At 43.6% G+C, this 18,477-nt stretch overlaps 1 protein-coding gene across 1 annotated transcript in view; it reads right to left on the bottom strand.

The window, feature by feature from the left end:
• Positions 1-5,879: 5,879 nt before the first annotated feature.
• Positions 5,880-18,477, bottom strand: part of DLGAP1 (DLG associated protein 1) — a 423,051-nt gene continuing 410,453 nt past the window's right edge. Inside the window, exons 11-13 of the mRNA XM_086740672.1 lie at positions 15,346-15,437; positions 12,787-12,939; positions 5,880-9,896 (exon numbers count right to left, since the gene is read on the bottom strand). Coding sequence (XP_086596798.1) covers positions 9,687-9,896; positions 12,787-12,939; positions 15,346-15,437 — 455 coding nt within the window. The 3' untranslated portion in view covers positions 5,880-9,686. The remainder of the gene's footprint in view (positions 9,897-12,786; positions 12,940-15,345; positions 15,438-18,477) is intronic.

Here is an 18,477-nt window from a genome sequence, read left to right as displayed (position 1 = left end):
ATGATAACCTCTTTAGGTATAGGACTTTGCCTTCACAGCTCTTTGTAGAGCAATTGCTCTTCTAGTAGTGGCAAAAGAAAGGACATGCTCATTTATGATGCTTTAAATCATACAATTCATTTCCAAAGACAAATGACAAAATCGTAGCAGAGCGTTCTGGCGCACGGCTCTGTCTTGGATTGTAAACACTGCAAGGCAGAAACCATCAATATTTGCACGCTGTTCAGCCCAGCACAGCTTCTCTAACTGGGGCTTTGGAGGCACACTAATAGGGATACTAAATCACACTGAATACCATCTTATGATATTTACAGTTTAACAATACTTATGCATGCGTCTGCCCAGGACTGTGGATTGTGATCGTGCAGCACCGGAACCAGAAAACCCGCGATGAAGCCAAGCGTTGCGGTATGGCTCCCCGCTCATCCCACGCTCTGCTTGTCACGCCTGCGCCGCGGTGGCTGGGACCCTTCCAGGTGCTGTCAATATTCACCAGAAGCAACTTTTTAGAATGAGCAATGTAAGAGTAAGTGTGTTACTGTGTGAGCTGTCACCAGATGTGCGAAAGACCGTGGATTGGAAAGGCAGGGGGAAAAAAAAAGCATTAAAAATACCATTGCCATGTTGCCCTCTGGGCTTACACAAATGTGACACAGAGAAGAATTAGACTTTTGCAGTTTCATGTTTCCTTGACCTTTTGAGAGAGGAAGGAAAAAAGCGGATCCAACTTCTGCTCCCAGTTATAATGCTGACAGTCCAGAGCAAATATAATACACTGGCTCCTGAGGTGTGAGAGCAGAGTTTCATGTTGTCTATCGAAAAATCAAAGAGAGCGAGCACTGAGGTGTAAAGATAACTGAATAAAAGCAGGATGAGTTGAAAGCTAAACCTCTGTTCCAGTTTAGTGTAATTATTGATGTTTAAGGCGATTCGTCCGCCCTGCTCTGGTGGGATTTCTGACTTGGCATCAGTGCAAGGTAAAGCAGAAAACACGTGGCTCCTACAGCGCAACGTCCTCTTACTGTCTGAGTGAGGGACATGCCAGGAGGGACGGTTCCCAGACAGCGGCACCTCAGCTGACAGACCCTGGCAGTGGTGGCTATGGCTAACACGTGTGGCAGAGGTGCTGCAACAGCACCCACATCGCGCCCGCTTGACTCTTGGGAAAGCCTTGGACCATTAGTGTTAAGCTCACATGTGCTACTTGACGTGAAAACATTTCCAGTTAAAAATCATTTCAGGATCTTGTTATATTGCCTCATGCAACTGTTGACAAACAAAATCTGCTTGGATTACACTTTAATGACAAAGTCTGCATGCTTCAACAGGTTTTCTTTGTTTTGGCACGGTCTCGTGATTTTATTCCCCACCTTCTACTAAGAAATACTTTAACTCACAGAGGACAAATATGAAGGGTGGGCTGCTCCCTACCTGAAATCTCAGCATTGCCTGGGAGAAGCCAGTCGACACGAATCATCGCAATGAATGCGGTACTGCACATAAGTAGCTTTTTTCCCCTTTTGTACGCAAGCACAATGCCATTAAGCAAAGGACAAGAAACACGTGGAGTACACTGCAGTTTGCTAACGTATGGCTGAGTTCCCAGGTCCGTGTACATTCTTGCAGACAGGCTGCAGTTGTCATGATGCTATTGCTAGGAAAGATGTAAACAAATGGAAACCTCTCGTTGTCAGTGGATGCATTGGGCTGGGCTAGTGATACAAAAGAGTACTTTGTAGAGTCTTTCAGATTGACACATGCTATCTATTTCTGAAAGATGCTGTTTGCTGTATGTAGTCATACGGCTTCATTGACGCAAGTCACCGGTTTTTACAATTTTTTAAATCACAGCAGTATTTACTGTGGTGAGTCAGGGCAGTGAGCAAGGTCATAGGATCCTCTCACATAGGATCATGACTTAAAATTCAAGTATTTTAGGCACAGCTCCTCTGTGTTCACTCAGAGATTGACAAACAGACATATTTCCATTGAAGCTGCTAAAGTTTTTCACCTTACCTTTATGCCTCGTCTAAATTTCACAGCTGGCAATTAGCCTGGGGTGAAGTATCCTTTCTCTCCCAACACTGTAAATGCAGCTGTGTAGCTTCACTAAAAATCCAACAATGGTGTTTATGCTGGATTAAAACAGTTGCCAACGAGATGAAAACAAGACTGACCTTTTCAAACTCTTCTTTCCCACCATGAAGGCTTATCATGGAAGTAACAGCCATGAACTGACCTGGGTTACTTTTGGGTTACGTTTTTTGTGTCAAATCCCTGCCACGTTCCCCTGGAGTTGGCGTCATTTCAGTAGCGTGTGACAAAGCCCTGCCCCGTGTGAGCCCTGGTGTTGCCCAGGGACCTACATCTCCCCTGCCCTCAGCTGAGGGCCCAGAGGCTCCTTGAGAGCATGATGTTGCCCCGGCACATTGTGTAAATTGTGGTTATGGTGGCACTGATGCACTGGGAAGGGATGACAGATATTTAGAAACTATTTAACAAAACATTACTCCAAGATGGGAAGGAATCTCCCCATTCAGCTGTCACTGCATATTGTGACAGCAAACGCTTTGGTCACGGATGAACTTGTTGCAGCTTTAATGGTGGTATCCAAGCTCTTCTGCCAAGTCCTTCTCCTTCCTCCTGCTTTCCTCCCTCCCTAGGGCCACCGGTGGCCCTCCCTCTTTCAGCACTCGGCACCACAGCCTGTGCTCCCAGTGCTCATTTCACTCTGGTACCATACCATGGCAAAATGCCATCGCAGTTTTGACGCATCCTCTGTGAGCTGCCTGGCCGGTACCAATTTTTTCCCTTTCACTGTCAATTATTGTATGGAGAGATGAGGAATGACACACGCTTAAGTGCATCAGTTATCTCCATTTCATCCCCTTAGGCCTAGCATTGACATGATTTCCTAAAACTATCTACAAATTGAAGAAATTTCACTGTTGGGTTTTTTTCAGGTGGTAGGAAAATTTTCTTCCCAAGACTGGCAAAACGACGGGAGCACAGTGAGTTATTGGTACAAATACTTATTCCAAATAAAAGGAAAAAAGAACACACTATAAGATGACAAATAACATAGCCCAACTCGTGCAATGCATTAACATCTCAGTGCTACGTACTTTGTTGGAGCACACACAACAGAAGCAGGGATGACCACAGCTCTGGTTCAAGGACTGCAGCAATCCAGCGCTGAGCACACGCTCACGGAGTGATTCCAGATTGCAACTTTGAGCACCGACAAGCAGCACAACAAAACAAGCCATACTATTTTAAGGACATGACTTTGATAATTCCCTAGTTAAAAGCCAGGGATAAGCGACAGGCCGGGCATTCCCACTGGGGAAATACTTTAGTTACATTGGAAGGTTCACCTTTTGCTGCTTAACATCTCAGCTCCCTAGTTACCATCTCCAAACTAAGATGTTTGTCTCCACACATGGTTGTTTACCCAAGTGACTCATCTTACCTCCATGAGACATTTGCTACGCCTTAAGCATCCGTCACACTCTGTCCTACTGCTTTTCTTTAACGCCAGGCAAGGCCCGTCCCTTTCCCCAAACCTTTGACAGCTCTGAAACGTGGCAGAGCGCTGGTGGCGGCAGCGAGGCTCTGGGGCCGTGCAACATTTTGTCTTCTTCAGGGGCTCCGCAACGCTCTAGTGTTTCTCCCCTTTGAATAGAGCTGGAAAAAGCCATAATTGCTTCCATGCTGCTTGGCTAAAAACAAGGAAAAGCCCAGCACCCCGCCATGGAGATTGTTCAGCGCAGAGTCCATACGATTAAGGCCTCTGCCACCCATCACAGGTGGTGGCAATGTCACAGCTCAGCTTGTTTTTTTAATATATCTCTTTTTTTTTTTCTCCTTTCATGTGTTGTTTTTTTTCCCCCCAGGGTGGAGCAGAACCGGGGAGGTGATGACTTACCCGCCACAGCTCGGTAGATCGCAATCTGGAGCTGGCAGAGTGTTAACACAATGCCCTAGCACACCTTTTCTGTCTCTAATTTCTGTGATTATGTTGTTACTGGATCAGTGAAGAGAACCATGAAAAACACAATTACCAGGAAGCCCTGTTCCTTTCCTCAACCCTTTGTCTCTTTGCAGATCAAGCATGTGACTCACAGAACAATAGAGGACCTGTTGCATTTGCCTGTGCTACCGAAAAGGGTGCTGCCGCAGATGGGACCCAAAACGCGGGAAAGCCTGACCGCTGGCTGGAAAGGCCAGTCACCTCATGTTTTGCAGCTGACATCCAAATGCATCCTGATGAATCAGGTGATAGCAGATAGCTCCTCCTGCTACAACAGCGGCTGAGCAGCAGTGCAGAAAAAGGGCGGAAAAAACCTCCCTGCCGTGTACGAAAGTGTGGGGAAGGGAAGACGGTTGTGAATGAGCTTGCCATGGCAGGACAGTGATTTTTTTTAGGTCACTGGCATAGCATCAGACTAAAGGGAAAGGGGATGAGGACGTTTCAGCTGTAGGTGCTGGTCCCAGGTTTGCTCAGTGCAAGCCCACCTGTGCATCCCAGGCTGGTGGGGCTGACCTGACCCCATTACATGACGCAGAGTGGGAAAGGAGAACTTCACTTGTTGACTGCACTCCAAATCATGTATAAACCTATTACTCCAATGACAAATGCCAATAGCAGCAGAGCAGACAACATTTTTATTATTAACTGCTATCAAAAATGTCAGCCCAAAGTCAACACCAACTCTCAACAAACATGATAGGTGAGCATGGTCCAAACTGACGAGTGAAATGCGTTATTTGCCTGTTTTGTGCTGCAAAAAATAAATGTCTAGCAGGAGAGAACAGACTTTGGCAACCAAACTGACAACAAGATATGCTTGTGGGGAAGGCTCATGATTTTATCTGGAAGGGAACATTGAGTATAAATAGGGATAAAGTTTACCTTAAGCGTGGCAGGGCTATGAGCCATGGTTTGGACTTCTTCATTCTTCTGCCAGAGAACGGTTTGAAACATATCTGCTATTTTACACCCTCCAATGTATTCTCGTGACAAAAAGATACCAGCCCCCTAGGAAAGGCTTTTAAATCATAAACCATATCTTTCCCCCATCCGTGATATATCAGTTTATCAGTGACCAACGAGAACATAAATTCCAGCAGATTAAGAGAAATCTCGGTGCTAATAAACCATTAAGCAGAAGTTTCCCTGCCTGTAGATCCCTGGCATGAATCCTTCTGGTCTCCCTGTGCTGAGCATCTAAACATGGGCGAACGGTACGCGGTGCAGCACTGACATGCTATTAACGTAACTGTCAGGCTCTATAGACTGAATCAGAATCTGTTTAAATGCTAGTATAGCCATGGACAACGTCATCCGGGACATATTTCTATGGGATCTGGTGACTGTCTTTATTTCACATACCGGGAAAGAGCCAGTCTGGAAGCAGGACTCCAGTGAAGGGAAAATCAGCTATCTCTGCCAGGGATCTCTTTCGCCCTCTGCGTTTCAGCCATCACCCAAGATAAGCACAAGATGAATGAAGGGAACCAGCGAGGGGAAAAAGAAACAAGCTGGGGGTTTCTCGCTGCTTCTTTTGAAGTCACCAGCATTAACTCCTGACATCTTCAGCGGGGTTTGGCCAGGCTCCGCGCGGAAGCGCCTTTGAAGATTTTGCTATGGCTCAAGGCCTTGATTACGGCAACATTTACGCCTGTGAGTAAACTCTGCAGATGAGCATTTCCAGGGTGCTCAGTGGGACTCTTCATATGAGACTTTGCAGGATCGGTCTTAAGCAATGAGAGCTTAAAAGAAACACTCCGCTTCTCATGCTTTTATCCTTGACCACATCAAATGAAACACCTTGGCAGTTCTGGGGGAACGAATTTGCATTGAAAACCCACAGCTCTTACAAGCAGTGCATTAATTATTTTATTAATTTGCTTTTTTTTTTACATTATGGGAAACATTCATCTATTTACATTTTCCTGTCCACACACAAACTAGATAGATAATCCTAGGGAAACCCAAATCGTTAAGCCATAAAAACACTCTCCTCTGTCTAAAGGCTTTCAAATTTGTGTCTTTTGTTTCAAATCAAAAACATGTTTAAAATCACATTTGGGAATGCAGGTACGCCGGTGATTTACATTCCAGTTACTTAAAATATGCATTTGACCATTTTCCTTAAAAAAACAAACCAAAACAAAACAAAAACCCAATAAATTCACAAAGATACAGTTGAAATTAAAGTGATAGTGCACATTAAAGCATTAAGGGAACACCAATAAATAAACTGAAATATATATATTACAAATAAATTATTTCTATTTACCTTTTTCAAATATTAAAAATCTTTAATGCATTTCTTCATCTTTCTTTACAAAAAGATTATGAGAATTTTATGGAAACATCTGCAAAAAATATAATAAATACTTTTTTTTTTTTCAACTTTGAAGCAGGAGACAAAAACAACCTTTTCTAAAATTTCCCCCAAGGAAAAAAAAAAGCAATACTTTAGTACCAAAGTGAAACAGAATATAGGCATTTTTAGTATACACTGGGCAGGTTAGGCTAAAAACAAATGGTTACACATTATACTAAAAGAGATGATAGAGCAAATATACTAGCCTTAGTGTTGGTAAATGAGTCAAGTGGTTAACTAGTGGCATTCTGGGGGGAGAAGTATTCTGTTTTATATTTCCCATTCTTGACTGTATTTTTAAAATTTTGCTAAAAAACTAAGCAAACATTATAGTACCCTCTCCAGTGCCAAATGAACTAGCAGGCATTCAGCTAAGAATAGATTCATTTAAAATAGATACGAAAAATATTCTATGGTATACAAATACAATACTTTGTAACATACCAGACTACATAGTCTTCGCTCTTCTGCCTCTTTTTTTTTTTTTTTTTTTTTTACGGGGGGAACTTGTTGGATATAAATTTCTGTAGCCACTTGTCAACCTAAGTCTTAACTCATCTGTCATAAAATGTTCACAAAACTAAGAAAGTCTGCGACACAGTTGTGAATGTGGACTCTCACCTGGCTACTGCTTGGAATATTTCAGTACAAATGAGTTCCAAATAATCAGCGTTTCCTATGACTAGATATGCTCAAAAGTGGCAGTTGGCACTATTACATACTGCAAACACGGTGATGTTTCATTCCCGCTATAAGTTAAACGCAGTGTTTCAAAACTAGCAAACCCACTGGTATTCAAACGCGTAGAGGGTCAGACCTTTCAAAGCTCCTGTAACACAAAGCACTCCAGGGTTACACTGGATTTCTGATTTCTCTAGTTAAAAGTCTTTTATATAGTAAATTATTAGCCCTTATCTTGTAAACCACAGCAGTAAATATTTGTGCCCTGTTTATAAAGACATAGCTCAGATATCAATGGCTTTGAGAGGTAGCAAATTCTCTAGTGGTTTTAGTATGCTCTCATGAATATACTTGGTGCCAGAACCTATTACCTCTCCTGTTTTCTTGAATAAAATTAAATTAGCACCTGGCTGTGATGTCGTAGGAAAAGAAGCTGTCTGGCATGATCTCGATGAATAGTGTTAGCAAGAGCTTAACTTTTCGATGACAATTTTAATGCTTTTTAAGTGCAAGCTGCAGAATTGTGCCACCCGTGCAGTGGGATTTTTCACGGGTTGGACCGTCCATACAAGTTTAAGGGCTACAGGCACAGCCAGCTGGCGCGGGCATGCGGCAAAGGACGCACGCACCCTGTGCCCCTCCATGGCGGGGCTGTCCCTGTGCCTGTCCCCATTGGGAGCAGAAAGCAGAGCCTGCCTTCCTCTTCTGCATACCCGTGCCCTGGCAGCAGGGGCGAAGAGCGTGCAGGGACCAGCAGAGGGGTCCGGAAAGCATCACCACGGGGCTTCGCACACACCGGGGGCCTCCCAGTGCTCCTCTGGCCCATCATCCAAACCCACTCACGCCAATTCTGCTTTCAGCAGCACATGCCAGCTAGGCACACGTGTGTGCATGCACACACACACACTCTCACACTCACACACACAACTTGCTCTTGGCAACGTGCCTGACGTCGCTTTCCTAATGTTGGCACAAGAGGTTTCCATAGCGGCATGGTCAGCATTGTTCCCTGTCAGAGGAGTTGGAGGACGAGCTCCTGCCTCAGCTGGAGGTGGCTGGGGGGGACAGACACGCAGGGGCTGACCTCTCAGGTCCTCTCCAGCCCTGTTGTCAGCCATTTCCCCCCCATATTAATGAGCTACTTGGGATGCGTATTTTTTGCAATTGCAGAAGCCAGGACGGGAAGGCTTGTCGTGAGAAAAATTAAGTTCATATCGATCCCATAACTTATGAAAAATACTTTCTTGTTCTTCTTCAGATGGGTATTTTATACTACTAAGAGGAGGCTGAATTAGAAACTTACTCCTAGATATGGACCGTGGGGTGATAAGCAGTCTGAACTGTAGCATACAACTGGCTGTGGATAGAGCAAAGCAAGCCTGGCCTGGAAAAGCATCAGAGGCTCCATGTACAGCAATTCGCCTACAGGTGTCCATCCGTGTGTGGCTGCTTGGACGTGTGAGATCAGATGGTCCCACCGAGATTAAGACATCAACAAAACCAAGCTTTTTTTCTTTTTTCTTTTTTTTTTTTAACCAATATAATCCATACAATACAATACAAGAGGAATTGACAATACAGTACAATTTTAAAAATTCTTAATACTTGGACAAGAAAATCCTTCTTCTATATTATCTCTTCAACTGTCATTGCTTCTTATCTCCTTTCTTTTCACTCTTTTATTGCCTTTCAAAATAGATTATTTCCCTGGAAGATCGAATTTACAATCTTCTGCTGATTGAAATGTTTAAGTAGTGATTGATGAAATAAAAATGAGGCAGTTTGTGCAGCTGTGAGTGTGCAGGTATCTTTCCACAGGATCTTTTCTATCCCTCGCCATGTCACCTGCGGGATATACTTCCACTTTTTCATCCCCTCAGAGCTGTGTTTCTTTTTCTCCCCACCTCCCCACTCCCGCCCCAGCCCCCTCCCCTTGTGTGACTCCTTAAATTCAGGTGAGAAGATGTGATTCGGAGGTTTAGAATAAAGTGCGCCATCTGCTTTAAAAAAAACAGTAATAAAAAGAAGGGAATCCGAGTCATAGCTCCTTTCATCTTTTGTGAGGAAGACGGCAGAGTCCGAAAAGATCACCCTGCATGACTGAAATTTCCAAAGTCCCCTACGATTTGATATTGCTGTACACCGGGTAACAGACTAGCTTTAGGTCAACTGAAGATCATGAGTAAGTTAAACGGAGTATCTACTGTACAGGTGTGTGGGTGTGTGGAAGTCTGAGCGCCGCATTTATTTTTTTTAAACAGAAAAAAAAAAAAGGATCGTACTCGTTTACATGAGGCAAAGTGGCAGCATCAGTACATGTGACAAAGCATCGTGATGACATGGGCGAACCTTCAGAAAGCAAGGGTGATTAGAGGACATCTCTTGGAGGACCGACAACTACGCCACGGCAGTGGAGTTCACTGGGAGCATCGGGGCGGCTGTGTACAGAGAGAGGGGAGCGGGAGAGGGGGGAAGAGAGAGCGAGAGAGAGAGAGGAGGAAGGGGAGGAGGAGGTACAAATACTTCGTGGTGACCTTGAGCAGGAGCCTAGAGGGGCAGATTATACATGAGGCTTGTCTTGCCAGAGAGAGTCCTCCCGGATGGATCCCTTCATAGCCTGGTCTGGGCTTCGGGGATGTATATCTCAATGCTTTCGGCGCTCTCGGTAGCTGAGTTCTGGCGGACCGATGCAGCGCGCTTGGCAGCCATCAGCCGTTTCCGGGCCTCTTGACGCTGCGAGCTTTCCAGAGAGCGTTCTCGTATGAGTGGCACCTGACCTTTCGATGGCTTCTTTGGCACTGGAGGAGGGACCCTTCTCTCCTGATCAAAGCAGAAGGTTAATGGCATTATACAGCTTCTCAGGGAAAGGTGGGAAAAACTAGGATACGTCAGTAGTTAGAACACACATTTTACCTAAGGTTTGTTAGCTCTTATCTGCCTTTCTGTCTTCAGTGAACTGGCTTTTGTGCTCAAGGGTTCATAAACATAGGGCAAGGGCCAAGGGGAGGGGAGGGCCGGCCGCAGTGCCACTTCTCCTCGGGGATGGCGCGTTAAACGCCCGGCGCTGCCAGGGCCGAGGACCCCCACCGCTAACCATTTAGTGTGGCTCCCCGGGGCGAAGGGGTTTCAGGTGTCTCCTCCCGGTGCCGGGGACTGGAAGGGAGAGCATCTTGGACGCCGCTTCCCGCCGCCAGCGCAGCAATCGCCTGCGGCTGGGGAGCGAACACCACTCTCTGCAGAGTCGCTCTGGAGAGCCCCAGCTCCTGGGCCACCCTCTTCTACACGTGCGTAACGCCAGGCGCTCTTACAACACAGTGATACCGTGGCTTTGGCATTCCCAAATGCAGGTGGGAACTAGCTGCCTGCAGCTGGTGCATCAGGATAAATATTGTTTTAAAACGACCATATAGTTATGTATATATTTTGTAGTGGCTTAATGACTGCTTAAAAATCCCACGCTTTGGGTCTCACTGTGCACGCTCATAAACTCTAGCTTCCTGCTAAACAGGCATGACAAACTACAATCAGCTAGAAAGAGAAAAAAACTGTAGGGAAAACTTTAAAAGTATTAAGAGAACATGCATTAATCATCACGGTGGCAGGTAGGTCCAGATATGTGATCAACAAGGAGGACTTTTATGTATATTTTGGTGCATGTACACACACACACACAAAAAACAACAAAAAAAAATCCCTTCAGAGAACGATCTTTCACGAAAAAGAAAAGTGTATTCAGGTCTGAATTTCAGGCAGCCACAAAGACTTTGTCAAGTTAATTAGATTGTCTTTTAAGTTACATCCCCTTCCAACTGTGAACACGGTCTCTGAGCGAAGGGATTTTATCGCACTACAAAGGTCCCATTCTGCCCTTTCGTTTTCTCTCATGCTGCTCACAACAGCTTCCATGGCTCGAAATATAAAGGTTACACTTAGTTACACTTATTCATACTTCACTTCTTCTCTCCATCCAAGCATTAATCTATGCTGCTTAAAAAGGGCCCAATGGCAAAGGCCAAAGGCAACTTCAAATATCAGTTCCACAGAAGGTTTTTTCTTCTTTTTATTTTTTTCCTTTTTAAGAAAGGAGATGATCTGTTTTGTTTAAAATCATAGACAAATGCTGATTGAAACAGGAACATAGTGTAATTCTTTAAAACCTTTACCATCCTACTGTAGGTCCCTTTCTTCAGCACTACTTAACTTCCTTTAACCCGTTATAGTCTTCTTTTTGTTGGAAACTCTTTGAAATGTTTTTCAGAAGCAAAGAAAAGGCACATTTTTTTTTTTAAGGAAAGCTCTTGTTTCTTACTGCTGCAATTGCAAACACTTGGCCTACCCGCTTTACTGTAAAAGCTAATGAAAGACCATACACCAGTGTTTCTGTGCATGCATGTCTGACGGTTTTAACTTCCTTTTCTGACAGATACTGAAAAAAAAAAAAAGAAGATAAGAAAATGACTTGTCTTCAGTACCTTGGGCTAGGAAAAGACATTCCCATTCATTCCCCTGCAAAACACACTAGATGTGCACAAATGGTGTGAACATGGCACTCCTAAATCAGGAATGAGCATTTAGTCTTGACTGGAGAAGGAGGGAGAGTGCTACCAGCACTGCCTTTGCAAGCTTCCTGCTGCAAGAGTTAATGGGGTTTGATATTATTGTGGTTATTTATCCAAAAGAAAACACCACTTTGGTCATCGGCAGCCAGCTGACTGTAAGTTGGGGCAGCCCGGACTACCGTCTGAGCCGCTGTACCTTCAAGTCATGTTCCCCCTCCTTCTGGTGACCCTACCTGTTGGTTCTATTCGTTGTTATCAGACCAGCCACAGTGGAAATTCAGTCACCAAATTGCATATCTACAGGAGCACGACATTAGACCGTTGATTCCTCTAGGAATGGGTCTGTCTTTTAAGGATTTTCTGAAACATTTGTGTATTTTAGCTCACCCAAGTGCCGTTTCTCTCGATGCAGAGAGTGAGGAGAAAAATAAGGCAATGGTGCCAAATGAGAATGGAAAGTGAAATGTGGCTCACACTTGGAGATGTGGTAGTTTTTCATGGTGACAGAAGAAGACTACATTTAAAAAGAGCAAAGCTCTGGATGATTTTTATGCTAGCTTGGGTAAACAACACTACCAGCAAAGTAAACTTGTTTATGAAATCACCCATCAAAAAAAACAAAAATAAATAAAAATCCAAACAAACAGACAGAAAAAAAAAAAAGATGTAGAAGTTCTTTCATGTAACATTTTGGAAGGCATATTTTTGATATCGCTCTGTTTGTAATCCGGTTACCAGTCAGCGACGGTTACAGTGCTTCCCTAGTTTTTTCAGTAACACAACCTAGAACTCTTGCTATATGCAATAATATGAACCGTAAATGTGATTTATTTAATTTTAAGAATCAAGATATAAGGCAGTTCCTTCCAACGATTGATCGTCTAATATGATTAAATGTAAAGCTTAACAAAGTACTACATTCCCATTCTCCGATTCACAAAGACAGATTTGGTTTAAAAATATGCCTGAAACATATTACAGATAATATCCCAGATGATTATTATGTAAACATTGTTATTACAATGAAATTAATTTGATATGAGCTTCATTTCACATTTTTAACGTCAACGCTGTAACACAGAGACCTATTTAATCTGTCCAGTATTTGTGCAGGGTTTTAAATGAAGCATACAAAATCTACAGTGTTCTACCTTCTTGTCATGAGGATCCATCTGTTTCCAATTATTGGCCTTTAACTGATGAAGTTCATCAAATTTCATACTAATATTTTCTATGGACAACTGCAGCATATCCCAAAACCCTGCTAAATCCTGGGAGGTCGGCCGTGGATGTGCATTAGGATTCTGTGCAAGAAGAAAAAAAACACGTTTGCTTTAGTACGTCTTAATGCAAAGCATTTGTGCAAATGCTTACGAATCTTGCTAGCAAAGCAGTTTCAGCAGATCCAAGTGATCAGTGAGACACAGAGAGAGAAATAAAGTGAAGCACTACTTACTGGCAGGGGTTTTTGCAAGCTGCTGTGCCCCCGCGAGCCCCCACTCACAGAAGGCAGCGGCTATCCCCCGCAGACCATGGGAAAGAGCATGTGGCAGGTCCCCTGTGGTAAGATCTGCCTAGGGATGTTCTTGGGCACAACCGGCAATATCCTAACCGCACTGAAATTAACGGCAGCCTCCTTTTCACTTTCATGAAGAAGGATTCCCTGCCATGTTCACACTGGTACAAAGACTGATACCTGTGAAAATGTACATTTGCTGCATGTGCAAATAGTGATATACCGATGCATGAACACTTTTTCCACACTCTGAGAACATACAGTCTACAAAAATACACCAATTCAAGTAAAAATGCCTCTTATACACCTCAGACCAATTTCTTCATATTTTTAGACAATAATAATCTCTCAGAAGGTAACATGCAGAAGCACAGTAATCCCATTTTTACGGGCAGGTTTTTGGAAAGAGTGAGGCTGGAACACAGGTGGGGAGTGTTGCTTTGTGTGCGCAAACTCAGTTCAGTTCATCATCCTGAGAGTATTGCTCAGAAGAGCACACCTGGGCCGTTAGCATCTCTAGCATGGCATGGGCCAGAAGCTGGTGACCCGAGAGGTCCTGTGCTGCCTTGTGTCCCTTCAGTGCAACCCAGCTCTGAACATTTTCCGCACGCAGTGGATACACATGAAATGGTTCCTGCTCCACTGGCAATGTTTGTATGAGGGAAAGCTTTCTACAGGATATGTATCTGTAAGCTGGTTCCCAATTGAAACTCTTCAAACAAAATGAAGAGTTGCGTGCGCTCACTTCAAGAATGTTTTTTCATAAATGCTGAGCAGTCCCTATGCCAATGTGAGTCAGCAAGGTTTCATGGATGCTGTGGCCTCATAAGATTACATTGATATATTGTTATTCATAAAGAATAAATAAATTATTATTAGACCCCTGCATGTTGTTTTACATGGCTCAAGTTTTACGCTGTTTCAGTTTTCTTCCTCACCAGAAGTAATGAACTCAAAAGAGTCAGTTGCTTGCCTTAAGAAATTTCTAAGTATTTGTGCTTTTTACAGCAACATTGACAAATGATTTTGATAGGATGATTATACACCAAAGGAGCAATTACTGAAAACAAGAAAGTATATATTTTTAGATTCATAAGGACATCAGAGATTATACTTGTATTCCTAGTGTTTCGGTGCTTAACACCAGCAGGTTGCCCCGTTGTAGGCCTTTATTTACAAAGATGTGCAATCAGAATGTCTTTTCAATTTTTATAATGAGAATGTAAAAGCTTAGGCAGAGCCAATTCCTATTGCGTTTCTCCACAGAGGCAGATTTTAGTTCGGGGCTTGATTTTCAGAGGTGCATTAACTGAAGTGGAAGATGGCCACCCCACTCTGGTGAGTATGACAGGGTTTGCTTTCACTTCCCTATTCTATGCTGACAGAGCATAATGCTTTATGCTTTTGGGGCTTCTAGGAATTTATGCCAAAACTGGGAATTAAATGTATTGTATCTAGTCTGCAAGGATGGATTGTTAACTAAAACATTTGAAAATTTTTGTAAGTGCTGGCATTTTTGAGAGTACTGCTTTAGATACGTGCTGTGAAATGTATTTTTATCTATCAACATGAACATAATTCTGATTGTACTACTACGAACAGCGTAAAAATAGCAAATAATAATAACAATAGTGGTGGCATATACCAATTACATACAATAATAATAATTATAACATACTGGCTCTTTGCCTCTTTGCCCTTTTAGCACTCTGTAAAATGACTTTTCTCTTTTTTGCTGTTGGGGTTGTGGAACACAAGGCACCAGCTTTCGGTGTCTGAGTTCCAGGTACTTCTGTCTTGCCACATACAGGCAGCATTCGGACTATGTGGGAAAGCCCCACTTGCGAGACTTCTGGTCCACCCTGGAAGACCTCAAGGAAGCAGCCACACATCTCTGTACCGGTGCAAACTGAACTCAGGGGTCAAGGGACAGATCCTTGCTCCTCTGAAGTCAGTAGCAGAGCCTCAGTGACATGTCACCCAAGGCTTTTTGCCTGTCTTTATTTTAAGGCTCTCAAGCTGCTGTGAAACTCATGCTGTCTCCACCAAGTTTCATAGAGTTACTCCCAAATTAATATCAAAGCCTTTACTGGAAAAACTACCTTGTTAGTCAGAAAATCGGTCTAGTTTAGGTATGATTATTCACAGGATTAGTAAAAGGCATACAACAGTATCTAGCAGAAAAGTTACATACCAGGTTTTCTTCACAAAGTTCTCTGAACTGGTAAAATTTCTGGGCCATGAGAAGCTGAGCACTGCCCACCGCAGTTCGAATTTTTCCTAGAACTGAGAGAAAAAGAAACATAAGTCACGATGCTTTCTTTGCTGCAGGCAACTAAAAACCCACAAAAAGAGAGGAGAAAGCTGCACAGTGGTGAGCTCTGACTTTCCAAAAGTACGTTATCTTTCAGTCACGGTTTAGAGAGAAACCGATAAATCTGAGGCCAGATCTATGCTTGGCAAAAATACTATGCTGCAGCGTACTCTCATTCCCCCAGTAAGACCAGTTGTCACCACCACAAAGCACTTCCATGGCTGGATAACTGTGGCTAATCAAAAGCTTTTGCAACCTGTGTAGAAAGCTCATCAGAAATTGCACCTCTCGTCATCACTGTGACCCAGGCTCAGGCTTTGAATACAATCCCAGCTCCCTGCGCAAGGACACACGGCTTTCAAATCCTGTGATGCCATCTACACCCTTTGGAAAACACTGTGTCTACCAGCATTTCTGCCACCTCGCTTAGCAACTCAGCACCTTGTTTTCAGGTTCAGCTGAGTGTTGCTTGATCTGAGACCCAGAAGGTGATTTTAATGCACACCAATAAATCTCAGTCAAAGCCTCTGAGTATTTTCCATGAGGACAATCTGAAGTAGCTTCTGCCTCTGAACCTGGATGCCCAGGCACTCTTCAGGGAGCAATCACACCCTGGCCTCTCCTCCTCGCTGGTGACCTGGAGGGAGGCATCAAAGAGTCCTAGCCCAGCTCCTGCGCTGTCTGGGGACTCCTTTGTACAGACAGCTGGGTACTTACGGTCTCTTTGGACTGACTGAGTACTGTGAAGGGCTGCAGTGAACCAGAAGACAGCCCATAGTAAATGCCTCTGAATAAAACAGGACCTCATATGGTTTTGGTCGCATTCAACCTCCCTGAAACGTTTTTTTCCAGGGGTTTTACAGCTGCAAGGGGTAGCTGGGACTACACTGCCTGAAACCGAGGCATACGCTGGTCCATTCAGAGACCTGCATTTCCCTGAGGCTTTGCTGGGTTTTGGTAGAGGCAGAGTGTGTATGTGTGTGTGTGTGTGTGTGAAAAAAAGAAGCAAGCATGCAGAAACAGAGCAAAAAGACAGACACGGCCTCGACTGGTAGTAAGACAGTGAATCCAGGAAAGAGAGTGCGATTTTGAGGACTTCTAATTGAAAGAAAACTGATGCTGTGAGCAAGAAAGCAGCTAACAGTTTGTTTGAGAGTCTCAATGTTCAGGAAAAGCAAAACAAAACAAACCCTAAATTATGCTTTATGCACTGTCTTTAAATAAACAGGTTGGCATCATGGATATATCTGGCTCCATCATTAATTTTCCCTCTCAGCTGAAGCAACTTATTGTCCTCCAATTCTTTGGTTAAATATTCATTTAAAATTTAATTTCATTTTTAAAAAGTATTTACCATGTCATTAATGAAAAACATGAATGGCAGCTACTGTGCCACAATTTTCACTATCATTTCTACTCAGATATTTGCATTGTCCCAGCCCTCATACAAACACAGCAACTTTTCCATGCCAAATTTACAGTCTGGATACATGAGGCAGGTGAGTGAGAAACAGGAAAAACAAAAAGATGAAGTGGCCTGCTCAAGGTGAGTGAATTGTTGGCAGGGCCTAGAAGAGATACTAGTCCTAAGCTGCCATCCTCTGTACCATCCTTGGGCATGGTTTCTTTTGGTATAAAACCTAACACAACGTTAGCAGAGCTCCACTGGGAAAATACTGCTAAGTATTTTGACTTACCAAAATGAAAAATAAATAAATAAATAATCAACAAAATAAAAGTTTGCTATTAACTGCTTCTGACAACATTTTTAGGGTCTCACGGTCCCGTGACTGGCTGCACTGCATGTCGGCAGCTTGCGACCAGATCACCACTACGCAATGTTTGGTAAGAGAAAGGCCTCTCCACAGGATTCACTTGCGTAGCCACACGCTAAGCAAACTGGCACAAACACTCAGGATTGAACTGAAACCAGACACACAGTAGTACAAAAATCTGTGTTCTGCTCCTCCAAGGCAAACGGCTTTTCTTTCAGCAGCCTTGAAGTTGGCTCCATAAGGCTGCTGAAGTAAAAGTGGGATGCAGAGTTCATTTATACTTTAGACATACAAAGGAAAGGAAAAAAAAAAAAAAGAGAGTGAAGAGAGAGTCTTTTTACATTTTTTTTTTTTCCCGAAACTATAGGAGAGAGTTCTGTGAACACTCAGAGAGCCCAGACTTTCATTTTGTTCCCAGAACTGAACTCAGCACTGCCAGGAAATAGCCGTGAGCTGGAAGATTCACTAAGCAGAATATTTTCAGCATATTGCACAGGGAGTTTTGCACACAACTCTCATTATTGTTAGCAAGGCTTGCGTGTCTAATTCTATGCGCACAGTGCTGAAAATGGACCCCTTGGTGTGTCTAGTCATTTATGCAACCCAATATGCAAACCACTCAACTGAAAGGACTCTTCAATAGTAGGAGGAGCTACTCCGGGAGCTTTCATGTGGTTCCCATTGTTATGAAAACTCTTCCCACTGAGTATATTTGGGAACAGCTGCCTCATCTGGAGCTCGGCCACTCTGACGCTTCCCAAGACTTGAGAAGGGGAAAAAAAATGGTCTCTTGACTTCTCAGGACAAAAAAAAAAAAAAAGAGACAACCTCTTCCAGGAAACCTGCGCCACCTGAGTTGGAAATCGCGTCCCAAGCATGAAGAAATGTAAATACACCTTGTTGGTGATGGAAGGGAATGTGTCCCTTTCTTTGAGGGAAGAAGAGCTTAATATTCAGAGATCTCAGCAGAGGGAAAGGGAAGTCCTTGTCCTTGGCTGCCTAGCGACTGGCTATTTGCCTAAAAACCATCATCCCAGCTGACTGTGGGATGCATGCTGATGCTGTTCTCTATTGTTGCCACTTCTGCTGTGGCCGTGGCTGTATCTAGTCAAGTGTCACTGATTCCTCGCCCCTCAAAAGCAAGCGGGTCTGTTAATGTGCAACCAGTCAACAAGCAACTCTGTCACGGAAGTTAGGGGGGGGAAAAAAAAAAAAGACAAAGCATGCGAAAGACTGA

The sequence above is a fragment of the Chlamydotis macqueenii genome, chromosome 2, assembly GCF_036417535.1.
Source record: "Chlamydotis macqueenii isolate bChlMac1 chromosome 2, bChlMac1.mat, whole genome shotgun sequence".
NCBI lineage: Eukaryota > Metazoa > Chordata > Aves > Otidiformes > Otididae > Chlamydotis > Chlamydotis macqueenii.
The sequence above is the reverse complement of the archived record's forward strand: the minus strand, read 5'-3'. Positions and strand labels throughout refer to the sequence as shown.